Here is a 25,089-nt window from a genome sequence, read left to right on the forward strand (position 1 = left end):
CCTCCACACCTCTAGCCCCCAACACACCCCCTCGGCCCCCACACACCTCTAGCCCCCCACACAACCCCCAAACGCCCAGCCCCCCCACTCCCCCAGCCCCCCCCACACCCCCTCGGCCCCCACTCCCCCAGCCCTCCCCCACCATAACCCCCTACACCCCCCCACACCTCTAGCCCCCCACACAACCCCCAAACGCCCAGCCCCCCACACCCCCAGTCCCCCTACACCCCCCGCAAACGCCTAGACACCCCCAATAAAGCCACCCACAACCCCAAAACGGCCAGCCCCCCCCACACCCCCAGTCCCCTACACCCCCCCGTAACCCCCAAACGCCCAGTCCCCTCCCACACCCCCCAGCGCCCCCCCCCCCAACACTCCTCCTCTCCCCCCAAAAAACTTTATTTTTTTATGTGGAGGGGCAGCTGCAGCATGTTCAAGCAATACAATTACTGTGGGTCACAAACTACTGGATAGGACGCGCTACTTCGCTTTTCTTGCACTACCAGTGCCGCCCCGTGGTCTATACAAACCATGTCAATAAAAGACTGACTGTAACCATGATGTTGTTCAATGTCTCGGATTTATTTCACCGTGAAACACAAACAATTAAGAAAATTTCATCATACATTTTACTTGTGGTTTTCTTTGTGATAAAATGTACTGTAAACGCCCAGTACTTTATTGACTTCCCTTATTACGATCGGAGTTTTTTTGCTCCCAGCCTTGTACAGTACAATGCAAAATTATTTTTTAGTGACGTGTGCTGCTCAAGCCCATTTTATGTTGCGTTCGCTCTCTGATCCATAGTTCGGTGATTAGGGAAAAGATCAAAGGGATGTTTAATCGGCCGAATGTGATGCCTGCCGTACAGAGTAGTAGTTGTCATGATTGTTTGTGGTGAGGAAAGGGTTTTGAAGAGGCGGCGGAGAAAGCAGTGAGAAGGCGAGGAGTTACTGACCGTAGCCCTGCGACCTCCGCAGCCACGTTTATGATTTCAGCGAAAGAGGCAAAGCTGGTAAGTATTGCCGAGTGAAGAAAGATCAGGGTGAAGAGAAAAGTAAATCAAGTAGGAATGACCCAAAGGTAGGAGAACTGACATGATGATGTATGCCGATCAGGAGCAGTGGATGAGTAGGATAGGTAGTCTTCAAGTAGGAAGCTGGAGGTGGCAAGACACTGCAGCAGGTGATGCATTGCTTGGAGAAGCCGGAGCTGGTAGCTGGCGGTGGAAAAAAAAACACTGCTGGCGATGGTGGGACACAGCGGCGAGATGGTGGCAGTGCTCTGCTCGTGGTCGCCGTAGGCGTCGACCAGCGACCACCAAAGACAGCCCAATGTGCAGGCATGGCGCCCAGACGGCCGCAGTGCGCAGCCCAATGTAGGCCAAGGCCGCCGAAGACGACGTGTCCAAGATGTAAAGAGGGAAGTAAACCGCAGTCAAGAGCAAGCACCAGGCACAGCCCTGAAAGGAGAGCTCAGAAACTGGCACTAACAGCCAGAGACAGCAGAGCGCAAATGAGCATAGGTGCCGGCAGGCAGGGATGGAGGCCCAAGATGAATGAGCAATGGTGGCCGGTGGTACTGGTGGCATGCTGGCAGGAATAGGAGATGCCCGCCTGTAGCACAGATGGTTGGAGGCCATGGAGTGTGAGCTGGGTAGACACGGACCGCCAGAAGTGGCGGAGGCCCGAGAAGGGTTGGTGGTGCTTCCCTGTGAGCAGAGGTCGCGGAATGTGACCGCGGGAAGGGGTGGACCGCCAGAGGTTGCAGAGGCCTTGGCGGGGTTGGTCAAGCCTCGCTGTATGCAGACACCGTCGCCACCGACAACGTATAATCAGAGATTGTGCTAATTAGTGTTCATTTTATGCCAATACACCATAAATAACATGCTAAGACTGGGTGTCAGAATGCATCTATTCATCAATATTAAATCATATTGATATTGTTCTTATGAATGATCTCCATATTTCCAGCCTCCATCCCTGGCATTAAAGTCACCTCAAGGTCATGCATTGGATGGATATATTTTTTTCTAACAATTTATTTTAAGTCTTGAAGAAGACACACATCCACAAATCACATCATTATCCCCCTAAACCATATAATCTTAAACCCTCCGGGCATCATAGTATCATTTTAAACCTCAAATGCATTTCCTCCTATCACATTCCCATCATCACATAATCATCATCCAAACGCATCACATCCTGATATTTTAACGCATTGAATTGTATCATCTACATGCATCATTATCTCTCCAAATCGTGATATCACCTGTTCAAATCATCATTACAAATTAAATGTCATATACACAAAGTTATTGTGTAGTTTTCGCCTTATATCAGCAGTCTCAGCCACCTTTAGTTTATGCCCTCCGAAATATAAATACAGTATAGAGCAGTACCCATCCCTGCATTAGTTATTAATTATATCACTAGAGTACACTGCCTAACATTCAAAGTTTTATTTTTTTACATTTTTTATTATTGTGGTTACACAGTGCTTACTTATTTCGTATTAGTTTGACCCTTCCCAGGCTTGTGTTTATAGAACTATATTGTATTTATTATAATTAACCATTGTACTGGTTATCATCTTTGAATATGTCATTCATCAAGTGGATGACTACTGCCTGCCCTAAGGTGAGCTGAACTCAGGGATGCTTGCCACAGTGGTGGGTTGAGACCCATTAAACATCATCATGATGACCCAACATTACCATTACCATCGTGCATCTCATCATCCCTATGACATCACCATAACGCTGATAACGGATCTTATCAGCATTGACTTCACCTTCATGCATGTCATTCTCATATTATTTAATTCTCATAACACCTGTAATGTTATAATCATTTAAATGGTGCATGGGGATACATGTCATCATACACATCACATCTTCATCTCGCATCATTTCATAATAATTTACATCATCACCCCCATGCTTCACATCATCTATAAATAAAATGGAAATTTGTGAATGTGTCTGTTCGAAATGTTTAGCATACTTGCCAACATGCAACAAACTTGAAATTGGGCATGTGGGTAGCTTCCAGACTGTACACAATGCAAAAAGTATAAAAATAGACTTTTGTATTTTGGGGGGGGGGGGGGCGCAATCATGGATATATTTTGCATGGCAAGTGAGCGGTGACATCACATCTGTGATCTGTGATGTCACCCGCGTGCGGCAGCGTTACGCAGTGTGCCTGCTGACATCACACACACACACATCCCCCCCCCCTTCCGCGTAAGCCGTGCATCAATCCAACACAAGAATTCAAGTTTCGGGCGAAGCCGGGTAGTAAAGCTAGTAGATATATATAAAAAAGTAAAAACACTTTGAATGCACTGGATGTTTTAATATACATCATTAGCTCAGAATGTTACAGAATTTTAGCACTTGCAAATGCCATAATGCACATGACACGAAACAATTAGGAAATATATTTTCAGATTTTAATACACTAAACATTTACAATAAGTTTTGTGTTTATATTACACTTGGAATGCCCTTATTCGTACAATGCAAAGGATATGAATGTGCAACGAATTATTTACTTTTCAAAATGTCCAGCGTGTTGCACACACAACACACCCAGTCTCCTCCACTTACTGTCGTGACTTCAGATGCAGCTGATAAATCACTTCCACAGCCACTGTCCTCACACTGCTGCTATCTGCGCTTTTGCTCTTCTTTTCTGCAGTTCATCGAGGCCCTTTCTGACCTCTTGAGCAGTGATCGCATCCTTTTGCTTCTCCGCGAACTTCAATGCCTTCATGTACATGGCCTCGGCCAGGCTGTAGTTTTCTGAAGTCAGAAAAATAGGAAAAGAACTTTCAAAAACATACCAATATTGACATTGCTTATCGCCATTAAATATTAATGAGATGCAATTCTTTTTTGTAAACTATCGGAATGGAATTTTTCCAAAATGGAGCCTTAACTAAGTCTCAGTTGATTGGTGACCATCATGCAAAAAAAAAAGTTGTAGGACTACATGGTGGGCAGTAGAGAAAAGGCTACCAAAATCCATTTTACTGTACTATATTCAAACATCTATGCTCCCCGCCTTGACTAACACCAACCAGCATGGTGAGGTATGATTAAATAACCCCTTTGGCTGACAAGGCATGGGAAAGCCTTAATCCAACAGTGAATTGACAAACAGCTGTAAAATAAATTAATCTGTCAACCATCATCATCTGGCTATCTTTGAAACATCCCCCATTCCTACCCTGTTGTGCCACCCTTTTGCGTCACGTCTCGTCATGCCCTGTTACCGCGCCTTGGTGAAGGAGGACCCCGGCGTGGTTCAGGAAAACAGTGGGCTGCTCCGGATGCTCGGTCTCCTCGGCGATGATGGATGCACGCCCTGACAACTCCTCGGCCTCGGCGAAGCGTCCCAGTGCGTCCAAGGTGGTGGCCAGGTCACTCATCAGCACCACTGTCTGAGCAGCAGCAGCACAAGTAACATCCAAGTGTCTTAGCTGTGGACAGCATTGCTTTACAGATTTTAACAAATGCGCATTATCAGGGGTAATACATGATAACTCAACGTGGTGAATATATTCGAACAGAATAAGAACATTCGTAGCATATTTACGTAACTAATTAGAAAATGTTACTTCTGGTGAACAATTGTACTGTACATTCGCATATATGTTATCTCCCTTCCTTAACCAGCACTAAGCAGTATTGTTCAGTCTGGTCAAATCACCTGCATGACCCACACGGCATGGGGAGGCCCTCATCCAACAGTGGATTGACAAAAAAGCTGTACTGTACACGGAATAATAATTTTTAAAGATCCTCCACACCAAACCTGGTCACCTGTGGGTGCTGATCCCCCTGCACCTCATGTGAAATGGCCAGGGCCTTGACGTACTGCTGGCGCGCCAACTCCCAGTGACCGTTGGCCCGGAGGTAACGCCCAAATGAGTCGAGCGTCATCCCCAGCAGCAACCGTGTATTGGCCTTGTACTCCTCTGTACGCACACACAAACCAAGGCACAGGTATGAGCACATCAGTGGCAAGCGTGGAAGATGGGTGTGGGCGGTCAAAATCCACTTAATATTTAGTCACCAAATGCTGCGATTCACAACGTGCCTGATAAACTCCCATCAGTCACTTCTGTCAGTCGCACAAGCTTTTCCTCCATCAACTTCACACACCACTCATATCCAAGTACTGCAAGCTCATTCCTGCAGTAACAAAGACATCAGAGATGTAAACCCATTGACACTGGTGGTACTTAAATGTCACATAAGCCTGTGTTTTCAGAAATCGTACTCACTTGCCCTGCATAGCGTAGATGGCCGCAAGCTTCAGCGATATCTCAATGGCGGCATTATTGTCCTAAGTGCAGAATAACAATATTCACTTTCTTACAGTGTGTAGTGATCAGAATAGTAAATACATCGCCCAATATCACTGCAAATGAATGGCATCATTGTGGTGTGTGTGTGTGGTCTAAGATAATCCAATTTGATACCTTCTCAACACCAGAGCTCAGCATCAAACCCAATGTGGCTTTATACAAGGTCTCAGCCTAAAAATAACAAAAACGTGCATTTCAGATTTTTATATTATTTAAACATTCCAGTCATTCAATACAACTTTATTTTATAAACCACCTTATAATACATTAATATAGGGGTGGCAAATATCCAAGAGTAAGGGACAATTAGTAAGAATACAGTAAAATATATGAACACCTACCTGAAGATTTATCATAATTTACACAAAAATAAGTAACTAAGCAAAACAGATTTCTAAAGAAACTAGAAGCGATTTAAAGTAAAACACTGACCCTAGGGAGCCAGATATAAATTTACAAAGTCTACTCCACTTAATTAACAACAATCAAAACCCTCAGTATTTCCTGCTTTTTTATTTTCACAAAGGCTATGCTTTTACATTTTTGTACTTGAAAATCATGGTTTTCCAACCTGCACTTATGTTATAGGTTTATTTTTAAATGAAAGATTTGCTTACGTATGTCATTTGAACTTCTTTCGGACTGTAATTAGTCCGCCATGCTAATCGGAGGTGTGGAATAGTTGATTATGAAGAGGTACTGAGATTATGGATATATAATAAAATATTACATTGGCAGTCGTGGACCACAAATTAAAGAAAAGATAGAAAGAACAGCTGTATCTTTAGTTTAGACCTAAAATCGGGAGAGGATAGTGGCTGATCTAAGAGTTGCTTGAAGCAAGTTCCAGAAAAGGAGTGCATTGCAGCTGAAATACCGTTCCCACGTGTATATCTTTTTATGGATAAAAGGAACAACCAAATAAAAATCAGAGGATCTCAAATGCCACAGGGGATATGGGGCTTCCTTTATTCGTGAGGTATGCAGGGACCAAGGTTGTGATGTGGTCAGTAGGGTGAAAGCAGAATTTTGCATATTATTACACATAAATTAAGCATTGAAGCATTATACATATTTAAGAATGTGTACTTAATTAACTGAATTGACACGATGCTCTACTGCAATGGGAAAATCGTGTACTCACAGAGTCCAGCTTTCCTGCGAGGAAAGCTACATTGGCCATCTGCACACAAAACACAAAAATCATTTATTTACCCAGAAAATGTTCACCGAGTCAGAAGAACTTTTTCTCAGATGAGTCCTGCATTGAGATGTTGGACTTCTAAAGAGTTGTTTGTGGAAGAAAACTGGATTTTCTGGAGAAAACCCACACAAATAAGGGAATAATAACACTCAAAAATCAAGAAACAAGATCACAGACCCACCTGTTGTTCCACCATCATCTCTTGGCAACCTCGCAGGTTTTTGAGTTTCTGTGTGATCTATCAACCTCTAACTTTAAAATAATTTATCACAGGCATGTGCTACCATACCCAGCATAGCAATCATGAAGTGTCAATTGTGATCATGATAAAATAACCAAGGTGCATACACATGGGGCATGTGTGGGCTACACACCTTGGGTCAATTATAATTGTAATTGTGTTATTCATAATGAACTGGATTTATAATGTAATTGTTATGTCAGCTAACGGTGTTAATGTACTTGACTCTAGGTATGTGTGCTTTAAGTGGGTTTACAGTCTGGAGCTGGTCAAATACAACCATGATACAGCTGTGGTTAAAGCTGAAGTCAGCTTACCAGGTCATAGGTGTAGATTATTGCATTCGTGTGCTTCTCCTCCTCAGCCATAAACAGTGCCTCGTGCAGCTTCTTCTCTGCACCCTTTAAATCCTTTTTCAGCACACAAAGCTGAGGCAGCACAAACACAAGTACACACATATACAGAATGGTAAAAATGCTGCCCTGAAATGCTACTGCTCACGTCACTGCTGGCAGAAGGGCCTCCACGTGAAGAAGCGCGAGAGAGCCTAAAGCAACATTCCCAACCTGTGGTCCGTGGACCCCTGGTGGTCCGAGAGGCTATTTCAGGGGTCCCATGGAAAATTAAAAACACGTTCCTTCGGAGTGGGCAGGTAGGAACTTGGTTGGACAGCCCATTCGTGCACGACAGACGGACAGACAAATAATCCCTGGTGGGCAGTGTGGAACTGTTGTTCCTACCTGTAAAATAACATCCTCAATGGAGAGGTGAATGAGGACCTCTTTTACAAATTGTTGCCTATGCGTGCAACTGCAGAGGCTATTTTTGAAGTTATGAAAGAGAATGGATATTGATTTGTCAACATGTATTGGAATAAGCACTGACGGGGCTTGTGCTTTGAAAGGCCAACGCAGTGGGGTTGTTACTCGTGTTAAAGCTGTGGCACCATTCGCAAATCCATCCACTGCAGCATCCACAGGGTGGCTCTAGTTAAAAAGAAAATACCTGCTGACCTGCAGACGGTTTTGGAGGAATCAGTAAATTTCATCAAGGCTCGACCTTTGAATTCAAGAACATTTTACTTCTCTCTGTGACGAGATGGGTAGTGATCACTGTCAACTACATATTTCTTCATCCTGAAGTCCGCTGGCTTTCTCGAGAAAAAAGGTACTTGCACACCTGTTTGAGTTGCCTGGTTAAATGAGGATTTTTCTACTTGACTAAGTTTGAGTTTTCACATTGCTTCAGTGATTTTCCTTGGTTAGCTAAGTTGGCCTACTTGGCAGATGTTTTCAGCCAACTAAATGGGCTCAACCTATGACTGCATATTTTGTTCCAAGTATAGAACAAAATAGAAGCTATAATCAGGAAAATCTGTGGTCCCGTCGACTTGATCAAACTACGGTTCATTTCCAAATGTTCAGATGTTGTTTGGTCACACCGGCAATGCAGCTTCCAGACGAAGAAAAATGTGACATTAGGGAACACTTGCAAAGCTTCAAAGTACAGTTTCACGAGCATTTTGCTGTCCCCCGAGTAAAAAAGAAATTACTGAATTTTCACTGCTTTGTGAGCGCTGATAATGACGTGCTCACAAATCTGACATCGAAAGCGCAAGACAGTCTTACATAATTTTAATATGATGACGATTGCTTGTGTTACGATCGAAACGTCGTGATTTATTTTATTTTATACCTACGTGACTTTACCGAAAGAACCAAAGAGTATGGATTCCTGCAGTCACGAAAGCTTCAAATCAAGCCATTAAACAGTAAAACGCGACTTATAGAATCTCTCCATTTAAAAACGTCCATAAATGCCTTCATAAACCCAAAATGTGGCCACGTATTACTAATCCATTGCCACCATGAATGGAAACGGCACACCAAAGTGTAATTTATCAAGGTTGAGTTGCGCAAACCGGTGCGGTTATTGTACCTTTGCTTGTTTAAGCAAATGAATTATTTTCTCCTCGGGCGTCTTCTCTTCGTCGTCTTCGTTGCCCCAGAACATTGACAAGAACGACAGACCTACGCAAAGTGTAAGAATTAACACCAGCAGCAGCTTAACACCCCCGACACACGGTGCAAATGACGCCTGTGTATTTAACATTGTATTCTTGGTTCTTTCTAACTTGTATAACCCCTTACCACAACATCTCTCCCACTTGAGCAAACATTATCTTGCTGTAGCTTTCACACCTGATGACGATTGCTTGTGTTGCAATCGAAACGTGGTGAGAATGTTTTATGTTTTATTTTTATTATTGTAGCTTTTCCCTTCTACGTTACTTTACCGAAAGAACCAACAACATCCGCAGCCACGAAAGCTTTAAATCGATATTTAACATTGCTTTTTTCTTCTTCTAAACGTGGACGTTTGCATAACACGACGTCTACATTATAATTTGCATCGATGTTACTGTAAGTTGATGTCGCAGTGCGGTCAAAGCAAACATTCGTGACCGGCAACCCGGTCACCGGGGGGTTGTTTGACCATACTTCATCGAGCTGTAGTCAGTGCAGGTTGGTAAACGAAAAATAATAGTGCAACTTAAAGCTTTTCTACAAAAAGTATCCCACGAAAGTTGCCTCTTACCGAACACAGCAGCGACGGGCAGCGGCGCATTAAAGACCTTGCCATCATCACCACCACCACCGTCAAATCGCCACCTATTGTTATTAGTGTGACCACTCAACAATAACCCATTGTTCCTCACATTCTCTTGGGCTCCACCACTGGAAGAAGCTTTCAAGTCAAACGTTCCCTGCGACTCCCCAGCGCAGACGACGACGCGACCCGGGGTCCGAATTCCCCGCGGGGGCGGCCTTGACCGAGTGCAGCTGCCGGGCAGGGCGCTCAGGAAAGTCCGTAGGCTCCCGCTCAGGCCTACTCGACCGGCCAAAACCAAAAGTGAGCGCGGCCTCCCGCACTTGGCGGTGGAGGCCAGACTTACTAAAACTCTCGTCGTGAACATTGCGTCAATGACATACACGTTAAATTTTCACTATTAAATCCAGTAGAGACGATTTCGTAAGGTTATCGGAGGTTAGAACCAGCGAGTATGTATATTGTATTTGGTAGCGCGTATAGGTAACGCTCCGGATATTTTGAGAATGTGATTGGCTGTCACAGAGGGGCGGGGCTAACGGCCAGATTGTATTTGATAGAGCGCATGAGCAGCTTCAATGTATCTCTTGACAAACGAGGTGAGAGATGGTGTGAAATCTCGAATTGAAGTTTTTGGGACTGCAGGGATCGATACTCTTTGGTTCTTTCGGTAAAGTCACGTAGGTATAAAATAAATTATTTTAAAAATAGATGGTGTGACATAAGAGCGCAATTATTACGTATGAACTGTGGTTTATATTTTAAGAGGATAAAGACAAATTGTCAATTGTAGAGGGCATTGAGTGAAGTCAGCAACATGTTTTGACAAGTTTACATTACCGACTCATTGTAGAATGTATTTTCACGACTATACACTACATGTACTATCAGCATCTTGATAGGATACAAATAAATGCATACGAGGAAATCTTACAGACAGCGGTGCATTAGGTTTTTACCCTTTCAACTGGTACAAAAAACGGACACCTTTATACAAGGCATCATGTTTGCAATAACCACTGGTAAAGGAGATATTTCATAGCGGTGCATTACTCTGTCCGAGAATGGCCTCTGAAGATGACATCACATAACTACTTCTGGAGGTCTCTTCAATTACCTCTTATCCACACAACTCCTCACATGTCCCTGCTATGCAGGTGTTCGTCTTCTGCAAATAAATACAGATTTAGTCCTGGGAGCAGGAAAAAGCCAGAGTAAAAAAAAACTAAAGTTCGGGCAGCTTTTGGGGGAACAGATTTAAACCGTCAACCAACTCCACTCGAGATTCCGTTTAAATAGCCCACACCAAAAAAAATTCCGAATCTTTATATATCCTGGAAGAATCCGATGAGGTATAAAGCTCTTTTTCACAGACGCCTATTTAAACCCAGGAGCTCAACAGTGCTGGCTGAGTGCTCTGAAATGGTATTCGCCCACTGAGCCACCTGGCCACCTCAATAAAATACATTTCCAAGGCAAATTATAAAATACACAGTAGTCGTGGATATAGCGACAACATTTTTTATTTTCATCAACCAAGTTATCGCAGTAAGAACATACTTAAAACAGTCTTAGTTATTCAATATTGGTTTGAGGGGTGCGCAAATACCTCCCCGATATTATGTCAATCAGTGAACTCTCTAAATGGTTCCATAAATAGCCAATTACAATTGTTCTGCTTTCCTCAATCCTTAATGCACTGCAGTCTCAACTAAAGTTACTAAATTATCTTAAGTCTTCATTTTCAGACTAGTTAATTTCATCTTTTCATGTTCAGTCATGTTTTGGTCTTTAGATCACAAGTCAGTCATGCTGAATGATATGTGCCCACTTATAATCATCTTTGAGCAACGTAAAACACACTTTATTGATGAGTATTTCCATCACTATATTCATAAACAAAATTAGCACTGCGGGTGCCTCCCCATGGGAATGGCCCACGGCACCACAACCGTGGGGATGTCGCTGGAAACTTGTCATCACCAGGGGCTGAATGGGAAGAGCACGGGCGTGCGCTTTACATAGGCGCGGTATGCGGGATCGAGACCCCAACGCCGCATCGCCTGCCGCTCCAGGATGGGCACGCCGCTCACGTGCGACAACAGCAGCCACACGAGCAGCGGCGATGCGGCACTCAACCACTCCCAGCCAGACAGCACCGACGAGGCTGACACGAAGAGGCCCAGCCACTGCAGGATCTCACCCACGTAGTTGGGGTGTCGGCTGTATGCCCACAGTCCGCTTTGGATAAACTTTCCCTGTATGGAATGAACAAATTAAAGTTGTAGGTTAACGGCACGCGTTAAGGTGCTATGTGACTTTTGAAGCATCAAGATTTAATAATTATGGGGTGGAGTGGTGGTGCAGTGGTTAGCACATTGTGCTATGATGGCAGTGATCTTAATTCAATTGCTGGCCACAGCTAAAAGTCTCCTACATCAACCTGCATTGGCCAATGTGAAGTAAGGTAAAAAAAACTGCCATGCCCAACACAGCTTGGGGAGGCCATCATCCCAGTAGTAGATTGAAAAAGCGTTGTGCGTTATTAAGGAATCAAAACATTTAATGTGGCTTTGCCTCGCACTGTAGTGCCATCAAGCCAATAATTTTCAATGCCCCTGCAATGACATGACAAGAGTACTCATCATCACAACTTATTTTTCTTTTCATTTAATATTTTTAAAAAATCACCTCAACAATATTCATCCATCATTGCAAGCATCTTAACCGCACTAATTGGGTACTAGAAGGGATATTTTACACTTGGACATACTGTGTTTCAATTTGTGGCTTGACATAGGTATCTGAAAGTCATCTTTAGCCCTCAAGGAAAAATATTCCTCACACCTGCACTATAGGTCCAACATTGGATGCTAATGATTGTGTACTATGTACACACTGACAACAACCCTAGGTGACATGAGAGAAAAAGAAACGCACTACGTTATTGGGGTCGCTGCGGAAGAAGGACTTCTGGTGATCGGCAAGCATCTCCACGGTGAAGCCGAGAACCCACACGGCCCAACCCAGATAGTCGCGTCGTGTCAGCGGCGAGTCTTGCTTCTTCGTGTTAACGATGAGCGTGGGCAGCAGCGTCACGAACACCCACACAGCTAGACCACGACCATGGATGGAACGGACAGGGTAAGAACATTATATACTTTGGTGTTGTTCTGGTATGTCTAGTTACTTGTCTGTAGGCAAACTATGATACAGCCTTATCTCATCGCATCAGAAAAAGTGTTGGCACACTCACATTGCTAGACTCTGACCAGGGATTGCAGAAACAAAGAACATGAGCACAGTGTCGTACTGTGGTCTGCTTGGTTACATACCTGCAGGCACGCTATTCTTATGCTTAATCAAGCTTCACTCGATTAAGGGTCTGAATTGTCAAGTTACTTTTGGAGGCAACTGTAACACTCTTTAAATGACACTGCCCATTTGCTCAAAGTCCAAGATAACGCGGCAAAAAAACTGTGTTTCTGTGCTGAATATGGTGTTGTCGTCTGATGCCATGTTGCATTGAGTTCTGGTGGACACATTCCCAGCTAAGTACCTTGCAATGTCCAGAACATGAAGAAGATGGACGGTTTGTCTCGCACCTTGTCAAAACGGCTGTCCTTCCCCTCGCGAAGGATTCGCAGGAACAGATACATACCCAGCCTTAAAACAGAAACATCAGTGGCATTAAGTTTATGACTGAGCATGTACAACCTTCACTAGTAAATGTGTAATCACCTCTCAATGAGGCTGGTGGACTAAAATAGACTTTTATTTATGTGAAGACGCAGAATAGAGTTCTCCTTATTTCCCTGTATAAAGCGACATCACATATGAACAAATGCACCCACCGGAGTCCCCAGACGGACACGAGACCACTCTGGATTTGCTGGCGCAGGAATTTGGTGCTGCTCCATTTCCGGCTTAAGTACGTAAGCAGCAGAAATGTACCAGAACCTAGATAAAGCAGCATCCACAATGTCAGGGCATAAGTGCAAAAGGATTAAAGAGGAGCAATGGGGAATGAGTTCATAGAGATTATAGTGCATTAAATGACATTTAATAGAATGTGACATACGTACATGCTAATGCAGGGGTGGGAAACCTATTCATTACCAAGGGCCACATTTACACATACAGTACCTCAGTTGTTTTTTGTCATTGCATGAAGTCCTCGCACTTACGTAAGTGACTGAGCGTGTTCAAATGAGAAACATTGTTGCCAGGTCAAACATATTCCTCTCTAATACCCGATTTGTGCAGCTAAGTTGCTTGCGGATAAATATCGTTGATGAGTCGTTTTGAAGTGAGACACTTTTATGTGCCCAAGGGCCGTATGAAATTAAGTCATGGGTTGTATGGGCCCAGATCATAGGTTCTCATCCCACAAGGTGCTGTGGGATTTCTCATGTATTGAAGCTTAAAATGTATTATGTATTTTGGTTGAACTTAGTTTCTTCACGTTAGGAACAATTGATGAAACATTTTAAAACCTAATTTTTATACTGAAAATACTTAGGCTTTGCATTAGTCTTTAGAATGTGATAGCAGCTGTCCATGTGTATGTGTGTTTGTAATTTTGCGTAAATATTGGGATGTTCCTGCATTACAGCTCCTACAGATCAGCACGTGGGCCTCTTTATTTAACCACAGGGCGTCCTTTAATACGCGCCAGCTACGACCAAATCATCCGGAATTATACCGTCAAATCTCAGAAGCTAAGCAGTGTTCGGATTAGAGACCATACGCATTATACACATAGATGTATAAAACTCAACCCATTTGTTTATAAGGTGTTCTTGGATGCAGAATGTGTTATAAGCTACACGGCTACTACACGTTGTGTATACAGTAGTGAAGAAAAATCCATTGTTATTCCGTACTTAGAAACTACCACGTCTATACCCTCTTACCTTCACCAACCCGAATTGACCATCATGGTGAAGTATGGTCAAAACTACCTCCACTCCTACTCCTCTCATGTCTCAATCTTAATAAACTCTCATCTACATTAATAAACACGGCAGAGTAACTCTACTCGGTGATCAACATTCACGCTGGAGAAACAAGAAATGTATCTTCATAAAGTATTATTCTCGGCCATCATCAGCATTGGATAGATCATGGCTGATGATAATATTCTCAACAAATTGGAAGTGATCATTAACCTACCAGCAAATAAACTCTGTAGCGGTGCGCTTCCACGAATTTTGCTGGATATTGGGCGATGGACTAAAATATCTTAATTCTGCGAAAAATGTGTCCATTAATGCTCCACAACAACGCACGAGTTTGAACACCTCTGCAGAAGACAAGACGAAAAGACACAATCACCTCCATTGTCCGTGCCAGGTCCCATCACCCCATGTCATAGTCATTACCAACAAAGGGATTCACATCTCACTCGATATATTCCGAAACTCTGCGAGCTAGGCTTGCTTGGGGTTACCGGCGTAAGGCACTACGACTAGAAAAGTCACGCATGATAAAAGTAACCTACACCTGTCAACCCATACGGTTTAACTGTATTATTGTAGAGGGAAATTGAGTTTTCAGGTCCATACAGCCGTTTCAATACGGGGGGAAACAATACATGTTGTCTATTTGTTTGTGTTTCTCCCTTGTGATGGGACTTTGCAGGATAAACTTTGACACGGGGTGACCAATAAGGTCTGAATTGGTCTGTAATAAGCTAGGCACTGCTAACTGGTTGACAGGCATGGTAACCTAATAACTTCAAGCGGTTTACCAACAAAAAAACCAGACTGATGCATGGACTACAAATATAATTCACCGGACAAGCATTCTAGCTGTAAAACAAAGCAAAGTTTAAGCATTACCATCTCACCTGCGGCATCAAAGAAGACTTCTGTGCGCAGGACGATTGCCACCAGACCGAGGGCCCATTGGACCCCAAGGTCCACCCCGGCGCAACGCAGCAAAACGCTGCCAGCAGGGCCCATGCTGGGGCCACTCAAAACTCACACAAACCAAATCGTGGCTTTGTGAAGTAAACCCGCTGCTGTTGTGGTTGTTGTGCGAGTGGCTAATGGCAGTGCACGGTTGTGTAACTGAAGTTGCATGCGTTCCCGAGACTGCTTTGTTTAACGATGTCACGTTTAAAGGGGGTGGAGAGACGACGTTAACACCCCACACACGAATGTTGCGGTCGGACAAAGTGCGGTGTTCACGTGCCCCCTAGAGGTCAACTAAAGATGTCGTATTCTTGTGTTGAGCATCACTTGTTATGATGACGACGTACGTCAATCAGTACGGCAAGCTATCACGAGACTAAGAGCGATAATCCCATCGATTGCTTCTGCCCCGTCATGGAAATGTGGAATTACCACCGCTGGTTGTGAACATATATGCCCTCTACTTGTTCCGACCACGGAAAAGATCAGAACAGTGGCAATTTCAATTGATATTGGATTCCTCCATGAGGGCGTTATGGTTCAGCACTATAATCACACGCCACTTTATGTAACGTACTTGTATCATGTAGTAGTTAGTAATCATAATTCACAACCCTTTGGCAATAAATAATGTTCAGGCCTCCACACGCCATGATTTATCAAGCGGGTTGTTTGACGATATCTATGTTGGTGTCGTGGGGGAAAAGCCGGTTAAGATATTCACTCTCCACTGATATGTGGCCGCTTCCCCACCACCAGACCCCCTTCCTAACCCCCACACACCCTCGATGTAGATGTAACAAAATATGTAAATCACATTGCATGCATTTATTACACAAGTGAACATGCACAGATTAGTGTATGATTAATAGTTGATAGGGCGTAAAGCCTGGGTGGTCTGTACGAGCTTCAAGAAAGCACCTGGCTGCGAACTTGACACCATGTGCGACCGCTTATCGGGTGTGATGGCACATTCCTGTGGCCCACCTCTTTGGAATTTAGAAGTTTGTGGAGCATGTCGAGATTTCTGAAACCTCCAAATCCCCTCAGGCTTAGAAGTGGCCAGATAACAGTACAAAAAATGGGAGGTGAACCGGTCTGCGCAGACCTTTCAATGCTGTCCCAAAGTATGCGTGGAGTTTCTTTGGGAACTCTCGTTTCTTTGCCCTGTATAAAACACTCCTTGAGATCTGGCACTCCCATTGCCTTTTAGAAGGCATTGCTGACAGGTAAGACTGCTTTCTAAAATATAGCTCACAAATTCAATGTTGTTGTGCTATTCCTCAGTTTCCATCTGCAATGCTCCATAATTGATAAACATGCGGAACCCCTCTCCTGAAAATAATGTTGAGGTACTGAGGATTTCCCTGATAAATGACAGAGTATAGTATTATTACGAACCACAGGAACTAAAATTACTCACTCTCAATTAAAAATACGGCAGGCATGTCCAGAGCTAACCTTAAATGACGAGCTGTAAATTGCTTTAGCTTCAACAAAAGATGTCACTTTAATCACTTCAGTAAGAGTATGTTTATGTTGCTTTTCAAGAACATGTGCTTATCTCATCAACAGCATGTAATTTATAACATACCATTAGTAAATTTCGATTTAAAGCTTTCGTGACTGCAGGGATTCATCTTCTTGGTTCTTTCGGTAAAGTCACGTAGAAGGGAAGTAATAAAATAATAAAAAATAAAACATAATAAAATAATTCTCACGACGTTTCGGCTACAACGCAAGCAGCCGTCTTCAGGTGAAGAATGAGACACTGCTAAGCTAGGAGCTTATATATAAGCTGGGTTGGAGGTGGAAGAGCGCCTTAACAAAAAGAATGTGCATATCAAGATGAATTTAGCATATTCATGGAAAATGCGTAGGTGGTGGGCGGGGGGGTTTCAAAGTCATATTATGCCCATGCATTATGCAGGATCAGCAGCACCAAGGGAGGGTGCAGGGAGTAGCATTAACAAAGGAAAGGAATGTTAATAGTATGTAGCTGCAGTTACTAAACAACCACGTAGAAAACTAAAGTATAAACTACATAAAAAAACTAAAGTATAAACTGCATAGCACCATCAGTATACTTACTATACTCTACAATAAGCTGAGTTACTAACAGCAAGTAATACATTACAATTCTACGTCGTAAAAATGATTACTTGCTGTTAGTAACTCAGCTTATTGTAGAGTATAGTAAGTATACTGATGGTGCTATGCAGTTTATACTTTAGTTTTTTTTATGTAGTTTATACTTTAGTTTTCTACGTGGTTGTTTAGTAACTGCAGCTACATACTGTTAACATTCCTTTCCTTTGTTAATGCTACTCCCTGCACCCTCCCTTGGTGCTGCTGATCCTGCATAATGCATGGGCATAATATTACTTTGAAACCCCCCCGCCCACCTCCTACGCATTTCCCATGAATATGCTAAATTCCTCTTGATATGCACATGCTTTTTGTTAAGGCGCTCTTCCACCTCCAACCCAGCTTATATATAAGCTCCTAGCTTGGCAGTGTCTCATTCTTCACCTGACGGCTGCTTGCGTTGTAGCCGAAACGTCGTGAGAATTATTTTATTTTATTGTTTTATTTTTATTATTTTATTACTTCCCTTCTACGTGACTTTACCGAAAGAACCAAGAAGATACCATTAGTACATTTATGCAAAACACGTTGTTGCCAGTACGTTGTACTGACGTTGCCAAGTACAGTACTGTAGTAAATTGTTGTGGGAAGCTTTCTTAGCTCGAGTGAAATGCAATACGAGTCACGCTGAAGAAAGTTGTTTTCATTCATCAGCTGTAACTTGTGAAGCACCTCAACATGACAGGTGACGACACCATAGACATTAATAAACGTGGACATGCTTTATAGAATATTGACTATAACGCCAACAAATGTATATTCCTGGTATTGCTGCTGTAACAAATGACAAAAATGACCATGGTCATCAAGTGTGTATGATCTTCAAATAGAAGCTCAAACGAAGGGAAATAATGTAATAAGTGACATAAACAGCATTGAAAGTACACAGTATGTGTCTGTCTGAGCATTTGTTAAAGAATCAGTCTACTGCCATGACTGTAAATCAAATGATATTGATCTTGGCAAGTGTAACCAACACAGCATTTTTTGTAATGCAAATTGAAAAAAAGCTAAATATATAAGAAGCATATCCACAGACAGCACTTTTCAATCTTGATTGACAGCACTTTTCAAGTTTCGTGATTTTGTAAGCACTTGGTCTTCTTACACTGCATTGTCAGAAATCTGCAAACGCATCCTCTGGAAGGTCTTCCAGAAAGCTGTCCAGATGATCTGTTTTCACACGCACATACACACACATACACTTGAGTTACACTTTTTTTGTGGCCACAAAATCATTGTAGCTCAAAGGGAGGTCTAATGTGGCATTTGTTGCGATGCATTACCCAAGCCCGAGAGATTGTCATCCGTTTGCCGTGAGCCTCCTTTCATCTCTGTTTCTCCTCGCTCCGTGACTGCTGAGCTCTCAGCCTGAGTTTCCACTACCCCAGCTGTCACCTTGTGGATGCTTTCTTGAGCAAACTTGAGACAGGAGACAAAATCTAAAAATTACGCTACTTTGTAAACAAGCATAGACACACTACCAGTATATATATACTGCCAGAGCACCTTCTATGGACAATGTACATTATGTAGGTCAAAAAATAATTTGAACAGCAGTTTACACATGATGCATACACAATGTTCCACATCTCTTGATTTGTGTCGTGCAAGTGCACTTTGTGTTATTCTCTTCACCTGGGCTACTTCACCGGCTGTTTGTCTGCAGCTCGAATTGGTCTCGGTACAGCCTTCTGACATAAATATCCGCACCACATTCCGAGGAGTGATGTTCAGGTAGTGGTTTCTGCAGCTTGGGGACAGCACTCCCACCTGTCCGTTCACACATACACACACAAGTAGTTGGTACTGCAAGCCAGGAGGTCCACTTGACAGCAACGTCATTGAAAGAAACCCTTATGGGATGTATTCATATGACAGCAGTAGTTTCAAAGGACAAATATTTCACCATTCTTTGCAAATTCAGAGCCATTAAGATATCCTGAGGTCTGAATGTGACAACAGTCTAGCAGTGTGCTTTGTTAAACATTTATTTTCCTTACTATTTAGTCAGTTTAATCATGTGCATGTGTGTGATATTTGAAATTGGAAAAGTCACATTAGCATTTGCAAACTCCTCAAGCTGGAGTCACAAGTGATGACTGCCATGACCTGTTCACAGCTTGGTCTACTCCTCAAATACATTCACGTATGTCATATCCTACGTAGCATTCCTATTTGTTCAAATGCATTATTACCTGCTGCAAGTGCAACACCACACCAGCCCTCAGTTGTGACTGATGCTGCTCAACGAGCTGCCTGTGGATGGTGCCATGCATCTCTCCTGCAGGCACAAAATACATCTTAAACTCAAAAACGCACAACTCGCTCAATGGAGCAGACAGTGGACTTGATTTTGCAATGCTTTAGTGTATGGAAAATGTTGCTCGTTCCTTTGTACAATGCCTCATATGCACGTTGCCCATAAGTACTTGTTAACTACATAATGTTCTGCAATATGCACAGTGGCATCACAATAAAGACACGTTTCATGTTTTCAATGTGATTACCAGTGGGGTCTTTGAAGACGGCCTTTGCATCACTGCCGGTTTGGACAAGAGATTTCAGTAGGATGCACATGGTCGGCACCTTTCCCTTTGGCAGCTGCTTGAGGCTGGCCTGAACAACAACCAATGAAAATAATTGTGTGCCCTGACATTGCTCACACAAGTGCAGGCAGATGGCCACCTTCAAGATAAATGTAGGTCATATCGTGTTGTGAAATGGGTGATAACAGATTACCAGAATCCACATTTTGTCCCACAAAATGACGGATCACTTGAGTTAATACAGTGCCTAGGTTACTGCTGGATGGACAAACACAATGGTAGTTGAATAATCTGTGCCCAAAGGTTTCACTGAACTTCATAGGAAACCAATATCAGCACCGTGAGATTTTAACGGCTTCTATAAAATCCAAAAAACATTGAAAAGTCACTGACACTTTCTATTTCATCCCCTGATGAATATTTTGTTCAGTCGTGGTCATTGCAGGTTATGGACATAACAGAAAACTCATGCCACACAACAAGTATTTTCTCCAGAAGCCGCAGTACCTTGCGGAGCACCATGATGATGCTGTGCGTGCACAAAAAAGAGGAAGGGTTCCTCTCATCGACACCCAGTGCTGCTTTCATGGCAACCCACGGCCCCCGGCCAAAGTCTTCCTCAAATGATGACTGCTGTGAAGAGGGCTACAGAAAATGTATGGAAGAGTTGAGAGACACATGGCTCCAGCAAATCATGTTGGGAACAATGAACTGCACATTAGAAAAGGAACAGCATGTGCAGTGGTTCTGCAAAGAGACATTACCAATGAGCTAAGCTTTGCGATGGCTCCATGAGCTGGGGTTTGTGGAGCAGAAATCATGATGTCATCCATTTTTCTGCTCAGCTGTTGGAAATGTTTGGATGAAACAAAAGGATTTGTTAAAGTACATATTTTCTGAAAACTCTAAAGCACTAATATTATTATACACAAAAACACATTCTGCTTTCGTAATGGCAAAGAAAATACCTGTTGAGGCAGGAGGCCAGCAGGGCCAGGGAACCGGCGTGCTTTCGGCACTGCAGAGGAAGCAGCAGGCGAGGGCCGGGGAGTCACATTGTTGGAGGCCGAGACGAGTTGCACGAGTCGGTTTGTGATGAGCCACGTTGGAGTAGTGGCTGCCGAGCGCTGTCCCGATGCACTCGGGTTGTGGAGCCTTATCGTGGGCGTGGTGGGCAAGCACGGATTTGCTCCATGGCCCTGAAAGAGATGGCCTCTCATTTGACCACGGGTGAGCATGGGGGAGCTGCAGACGGCGAGGCCCCGAGATGATTGCACAAGTGGAGAGTTTGTCATGGGAGTTGACGGCCTGTGACTTGCGATTCCTACATGCGGACTGGAAGATCTGTTCTGCTGCTGCAGTCCAATGTGAGATGGTGCAATCTGCGTTGAAGATGGCCTTGGCTGTTGAGGGGAATTCGTCCAAACGGCACCCTGCATCGTGCCAGAGTGGCAATTTTTTTCTGAATCAGCAACTGGAACAGGGTTTAACCGTGCAGATGCCATAAACATCACCGATTTCTCACTGCTCTCATTAGCAGGTCCTCTTAACCTCTGAACCGACACCTTGCCTGACCCATTATGTCCAATGCTTACCGTGCTCTGTCGAGAACCCATCTGAACACTCTCCAAATTTGATGCCATCCGCAGCTTCTTTGCAGGTGGGACAGTCATAGTCCTGACACTCAGACCAAAGTCAGAAGCTTCACGGGAACCCAAAGTTGGGCATTTCGTGGTTTCACCTGTTGCTGCCGTTTCTTTCGCAGCTGAGTTTTCTCTACCGTTAACATCTAGTTCCTGAGTGAAGTTCAACCAAACTTCATCATCCAGGTCTGAAAAGTCCACATCGCCGAAAGGATCTAGTGATGCCACACCCTGGCCCACATCATCAGCATGGATTGCGGAAGCTGCGGGGCCTTGGTGGTTGCTCGTGGATGGTGTCACGGTCTGCACAATGGGTGGATGCATGGCTCCACCAGTTGAGTTGCACATCGGCCGCCCTCCACCAGCAATCCGCTCTTCCACGTCCACCAGCATCGACATGAACTCCTGTAATTTTATCAAAGCACATCATTCAGCATCCTAAAGCAAATTAATTATACTGTTGATGCATGTGGGCTTGGAACACTGTGAAAAACAGACACCAAGTCACATGAATGTTTTGACAAAGCAAGAAGGGAGTTATTTTGGTTGTCAGATAAAATTGCCTATTTTTGTTTTAGGCCCGTCAGCAAAAACATTTAACCCTTTTTTATCCCTATCAGAAACATACTGCTGGCTGATTTTTTAAATAATATTTTCAAGATTTGCAGTTTTGCAAACAGTCTGCTGAACATGTGAGGAGATGAATACCTCATCTTCAAGGTCGAAGTCCTCAACCCCCGTGCTGAACATGTTTTTTGTGTCCAGAGTCTACGAAATAAAACATCGTTAATACAATATACAATGCTCAAAATGTCCAAATAAAACTGTATTACGGCAGCGCATTATCAAAATTAAGATTCACTCTTTTCTTACTTAAATTAATACTCACACATGAATTGGAGAATATACACAAGTTAAATACCTAATTTAAACTTAAAAGAAAAGTGAACATTGGTACGACATTTAACTAGAAGGGAAAGAAGCCAATGGTCCAAAACAATTCTATTTTATTTCACCAGGTAAGGTCCACTGAGTTATATAGCTATTTTTCATAAGCGACAAATGCTAACTCAAATTGCCTTATCACGTGAATATAGCACCCAAATAATATGAACGTATGTTTATAAAACTTTCCTCAATTACTCCAATGTGAGCGAACGGCTTTTGCTATTCATCTATTGGACTGTAATGTTTAGAATCAATGTGGGAAGGCTTTCCTGTCAGGTTTATTCGGTTGACATTGGGTACGGTGCATCTTAAAATTAGCACATTTAGGGGAAGTGGTCAAGCAACGAACACATGGAAATTGGACGGAAGCGTGGAGATGAAACGGCTGGCTTAGAGGTTAGGACATTGCCCTGCAAGCCCAGAAATCTAAGCTCGGCTGAGTAATGTCTTAATCGCTCCTGGCGTTAATCACCTTCACCAACTTGCAGGGACCAGCGTGGTAAATGGTCAATCGCCGTATTGAAATGCATAGGGTAGCCTTCATCTCGCTGTGGATTGACAAAGGACTGTAATGGGTGGTGGTGACGGTGTCGGACCTCACCATCGCACGCAGCCTCGACTCTCCGTTTCCTTCTGCTCCTCCTACTCTTCTTCCTCCGGATATCATTCATTCACTTAATCATGGATTCACCGATTCAAACTACAGTATAATGCAATCCTGTATCCACTCACCTAACTATTCGATTGTATGCATTTGTTCATTTATTCAAGCGGAGATTCGCGTACTCGTGAATAGATTAATCGATTCTCTTCTCCCGCACCTCCGATGAGCAAGGTCGGCTACGTGCGGTGCGAAATAAGTTCAACGCACGGTGCCATTCATCAAAGCGCTGTGCAATGATCCACTTAAATTGAGAATTATTTATGGGGCAAACGCGTTCAAACTGCGGCCCAAGTCAAATATGAACAAAGGCAACAATAATAAGCACACAACGCACAATACGTTCGCTTAAGAACTTAACACACGAACGCCAGGCCTATGTTTACTGTGCAGTACAGTATAACACCCAAGTACAGTACAACACTCTTAAGCCTGCTGCATTACTTACTTTATCACATTTATATACAAACTATGCATCACCGCCGCTGCGCGTTAAAGCGCCCCCTTAGCACGGCCTGCGACGACAGTTAAACAACAACAACAACTGTAATTCGCTCGACAATAGCGAAGTGTGAAGTCGCCGCGGCTGCACGCACTGCGGATTCGTAACTCCCCGCCAGCGAGCGCCGCCGCTACCTTTGACCCCGCCGTGACGTCACTTCTGGCCACGCCTCCCTTCATGACGTCACTTTTGTCCACGCCCCTCCCGCCGAGACGCCACTTCTGGCCACGCCTCCCCTCGTTATGCAGTTCAAGCCACTTAAAATATCTTCTCGGTTCTTTCGGTAAGGTCACGTAGAAGGGAAATAATAAAATAATAAAAATAAAACAATAAAATAAAATTCACATAAAATTGTATTTTATTATGTTTATTTTATTTATTATTAAAATAAAATTATCATTAAATTGTGTTTTATTATGTTTTATTTTTATTATTATTTTTATTATTTTTTATTATGAAAAAAAATGTCATGAAAATGTATTTTATGATGTTTTATTTTTATTATTTCCCTTCTACGTGACCTTACCGAAAGAACCAAGAAGATTAATCCCTGCAGTCATGACAGCTTTAAATCGAAAAATTCCACTTAAAATACTTTTTAGCTCAGCAATATTTCGACTTTTTCTTTTCCATACACCGCAATGTTCAGATTCTTGTTTGCAGCTCGTACGAGGCATAATTACCCTTTGTCTATAAACTCCAAATTTAGACTTTTTAGTCCATGGGGTCAATAGCTCAGCAATATTTTGACTTTTCCCCCACTGCAGTGTTCAGATTGTTGTTTACATCTCATATGAGACAAAGTTATGTTTTATCTCTCAAGTTCAAAATTATAACGTTTTAGTCCATGGGGTCAAATCAGAAATTGGTACCACTTTAAGGGAGTACATTTTTTGCCATACCAGTTTATAATTTAGGGAAATACGAGTGAATAACTTTATAACCGACTCCAAATTGGAACCGCTGAAGTTATGCACATAACATCAGGTGGTATTGGCAAGTGCATTATCTGGTCTGGGCTCATGGACTATTTGAAATGCTCACGGAAAATAAATTGTATTTCATCATAAAAAAAATTACTATTGGTTAGCACCACAGAACGTTCTATGCACACTAGGTGGCGACTGCACTTTCTCACATGTCCTGTTGGAGTGATCGTTGTATGGCCGTTAAACTGAACTTTTAATTAATCTATAAACATAATTTTTTACTAATTCAGGGGTCGTCCATAAATGACGTCACACACCTAGGGGGGAGGGGGGTCAGACATTTGTGACGATGTG

The 25,089-nt window shown here is 43.1% G+C and overlaps 3 protein-coding genes across 5 annotated transcripts; all 3 read right to left on the reverse strand.

The window, feature by feature from the left end:
• Positions 1-574: 574 nt before the first annotated feature.
• TTC19 (tetratricopeptide repeat domain 19) lies at positions 575-9,892 on the reverse strand. Of its 3 annotated transcripts, none has more exons than XM_078860219.1 (11): positions 9,426-9,891; positions 8,766-8,857; positions 7,145-7,255; positions 6,527-6,565; positions 5,497-5,553; positions 5,299-5,360; positions 5,112-5,206; positions 4,835-4,989; positions 4,290-4,452; positions 3,617-3,811; positions 575-1,711 (listed from the first exon to the last, which is right to left on the reverse strand). In XM_078860219.1, the coding sequence occupies exons 1-10, from the start codon at positions 9,802-9,804 to the stop codon at positions 3,666-3,668; spliced, it is 1,299 nt and encodes a 432-aa protein (XP_078716345.1). In that variant the 5' UTR covers positions 9,805-9,891; the 3' UTR covers positions 575-1,711; positions 3,617-3,665. The 3 variants fall into 3 exon arrangements, with proteins under 3 accessions (XP_078716345.1, XP_078716344.1, XP_078716346.1); XM_078860218.1 differs by having other exon boundaries at positions 575-1,798; XM_078860220.1 differs by having other exon boundaries at positions 575-3,811; positions 4,285-4,452; positions 9,426-9,892.
• A 1,060-nt stretch (positions 9,893-10,952) lies between these two features.
• LOC144934305 (uncharacterized) lies at positions 10,953-15,538 on the reverse strand. Its single transcript, XM_078859980.1, has 5 exons — positions 15,289-15,538; positions 13,292-13,397; positions 12,997-13,103; positions 12,378-12,550; positions 10,953-11,695 (listed from the first exon to the last, which is right to left on the reverse strand). Exons 1-5 carry the CDS (start codon positions 15,401-15,403, stop codon positions 11,417-11,419), a joined length of 780 nt encoding a protein of 259 aa, XP_078716106.1. The 5' UTR covers positions 15,404-15,538; the 3' UTR covers positions 10,953-11,416.
• Positions 15,539-18,198: 2,660 nt separating this feature from the next.
• On the reverse strand, positions 18,199-23,948 carry HROB (homologous recombination factor with OB-fold). Its single transcript, XM_078859981.1, has 10 exons — positions 23,245-23,948; positions 22,404-22,463; positions 21,021-22,100; positions 20,817-20,897; positions 20,560-20,697; positions 20,014-20,122; positions 19,702-19,787; positions 19,142-19,276; positions 18,790-18,925; positions 18,199-18,676 (listed from the first exon to the last, which is right to left on the reverse strand). Exons 1-10 carry the CDS (start codon positions 23,308-23,310, stop codon positions 18,621-18,623), a joined length of 1,947 nt encoding a protein of 648 aa, XP_078716107.1. The 5' UTR covers positions 23,311-23,948; the 3' UTR covers positions 18,199-18,620.
• Positions 23,949-25,089: the final 1,141 nt, after the last annotated feature.

Source organism: Lampetra fluviatilis, chromosome 10, assembly GCF_964198595.1.
Source record: "Lampetra fluviatilis chromosome 10, kcLamFluv1.1, whole genome shotgun sequence".
In the NCBI taxonomy this organism is placed as follows: Eukaryota; Metazoa; Chordata; class Hyperoartia; order Petromyzontiformes; family Petromyzontidae; genus Lampetra; species Lampetra fluviatilis.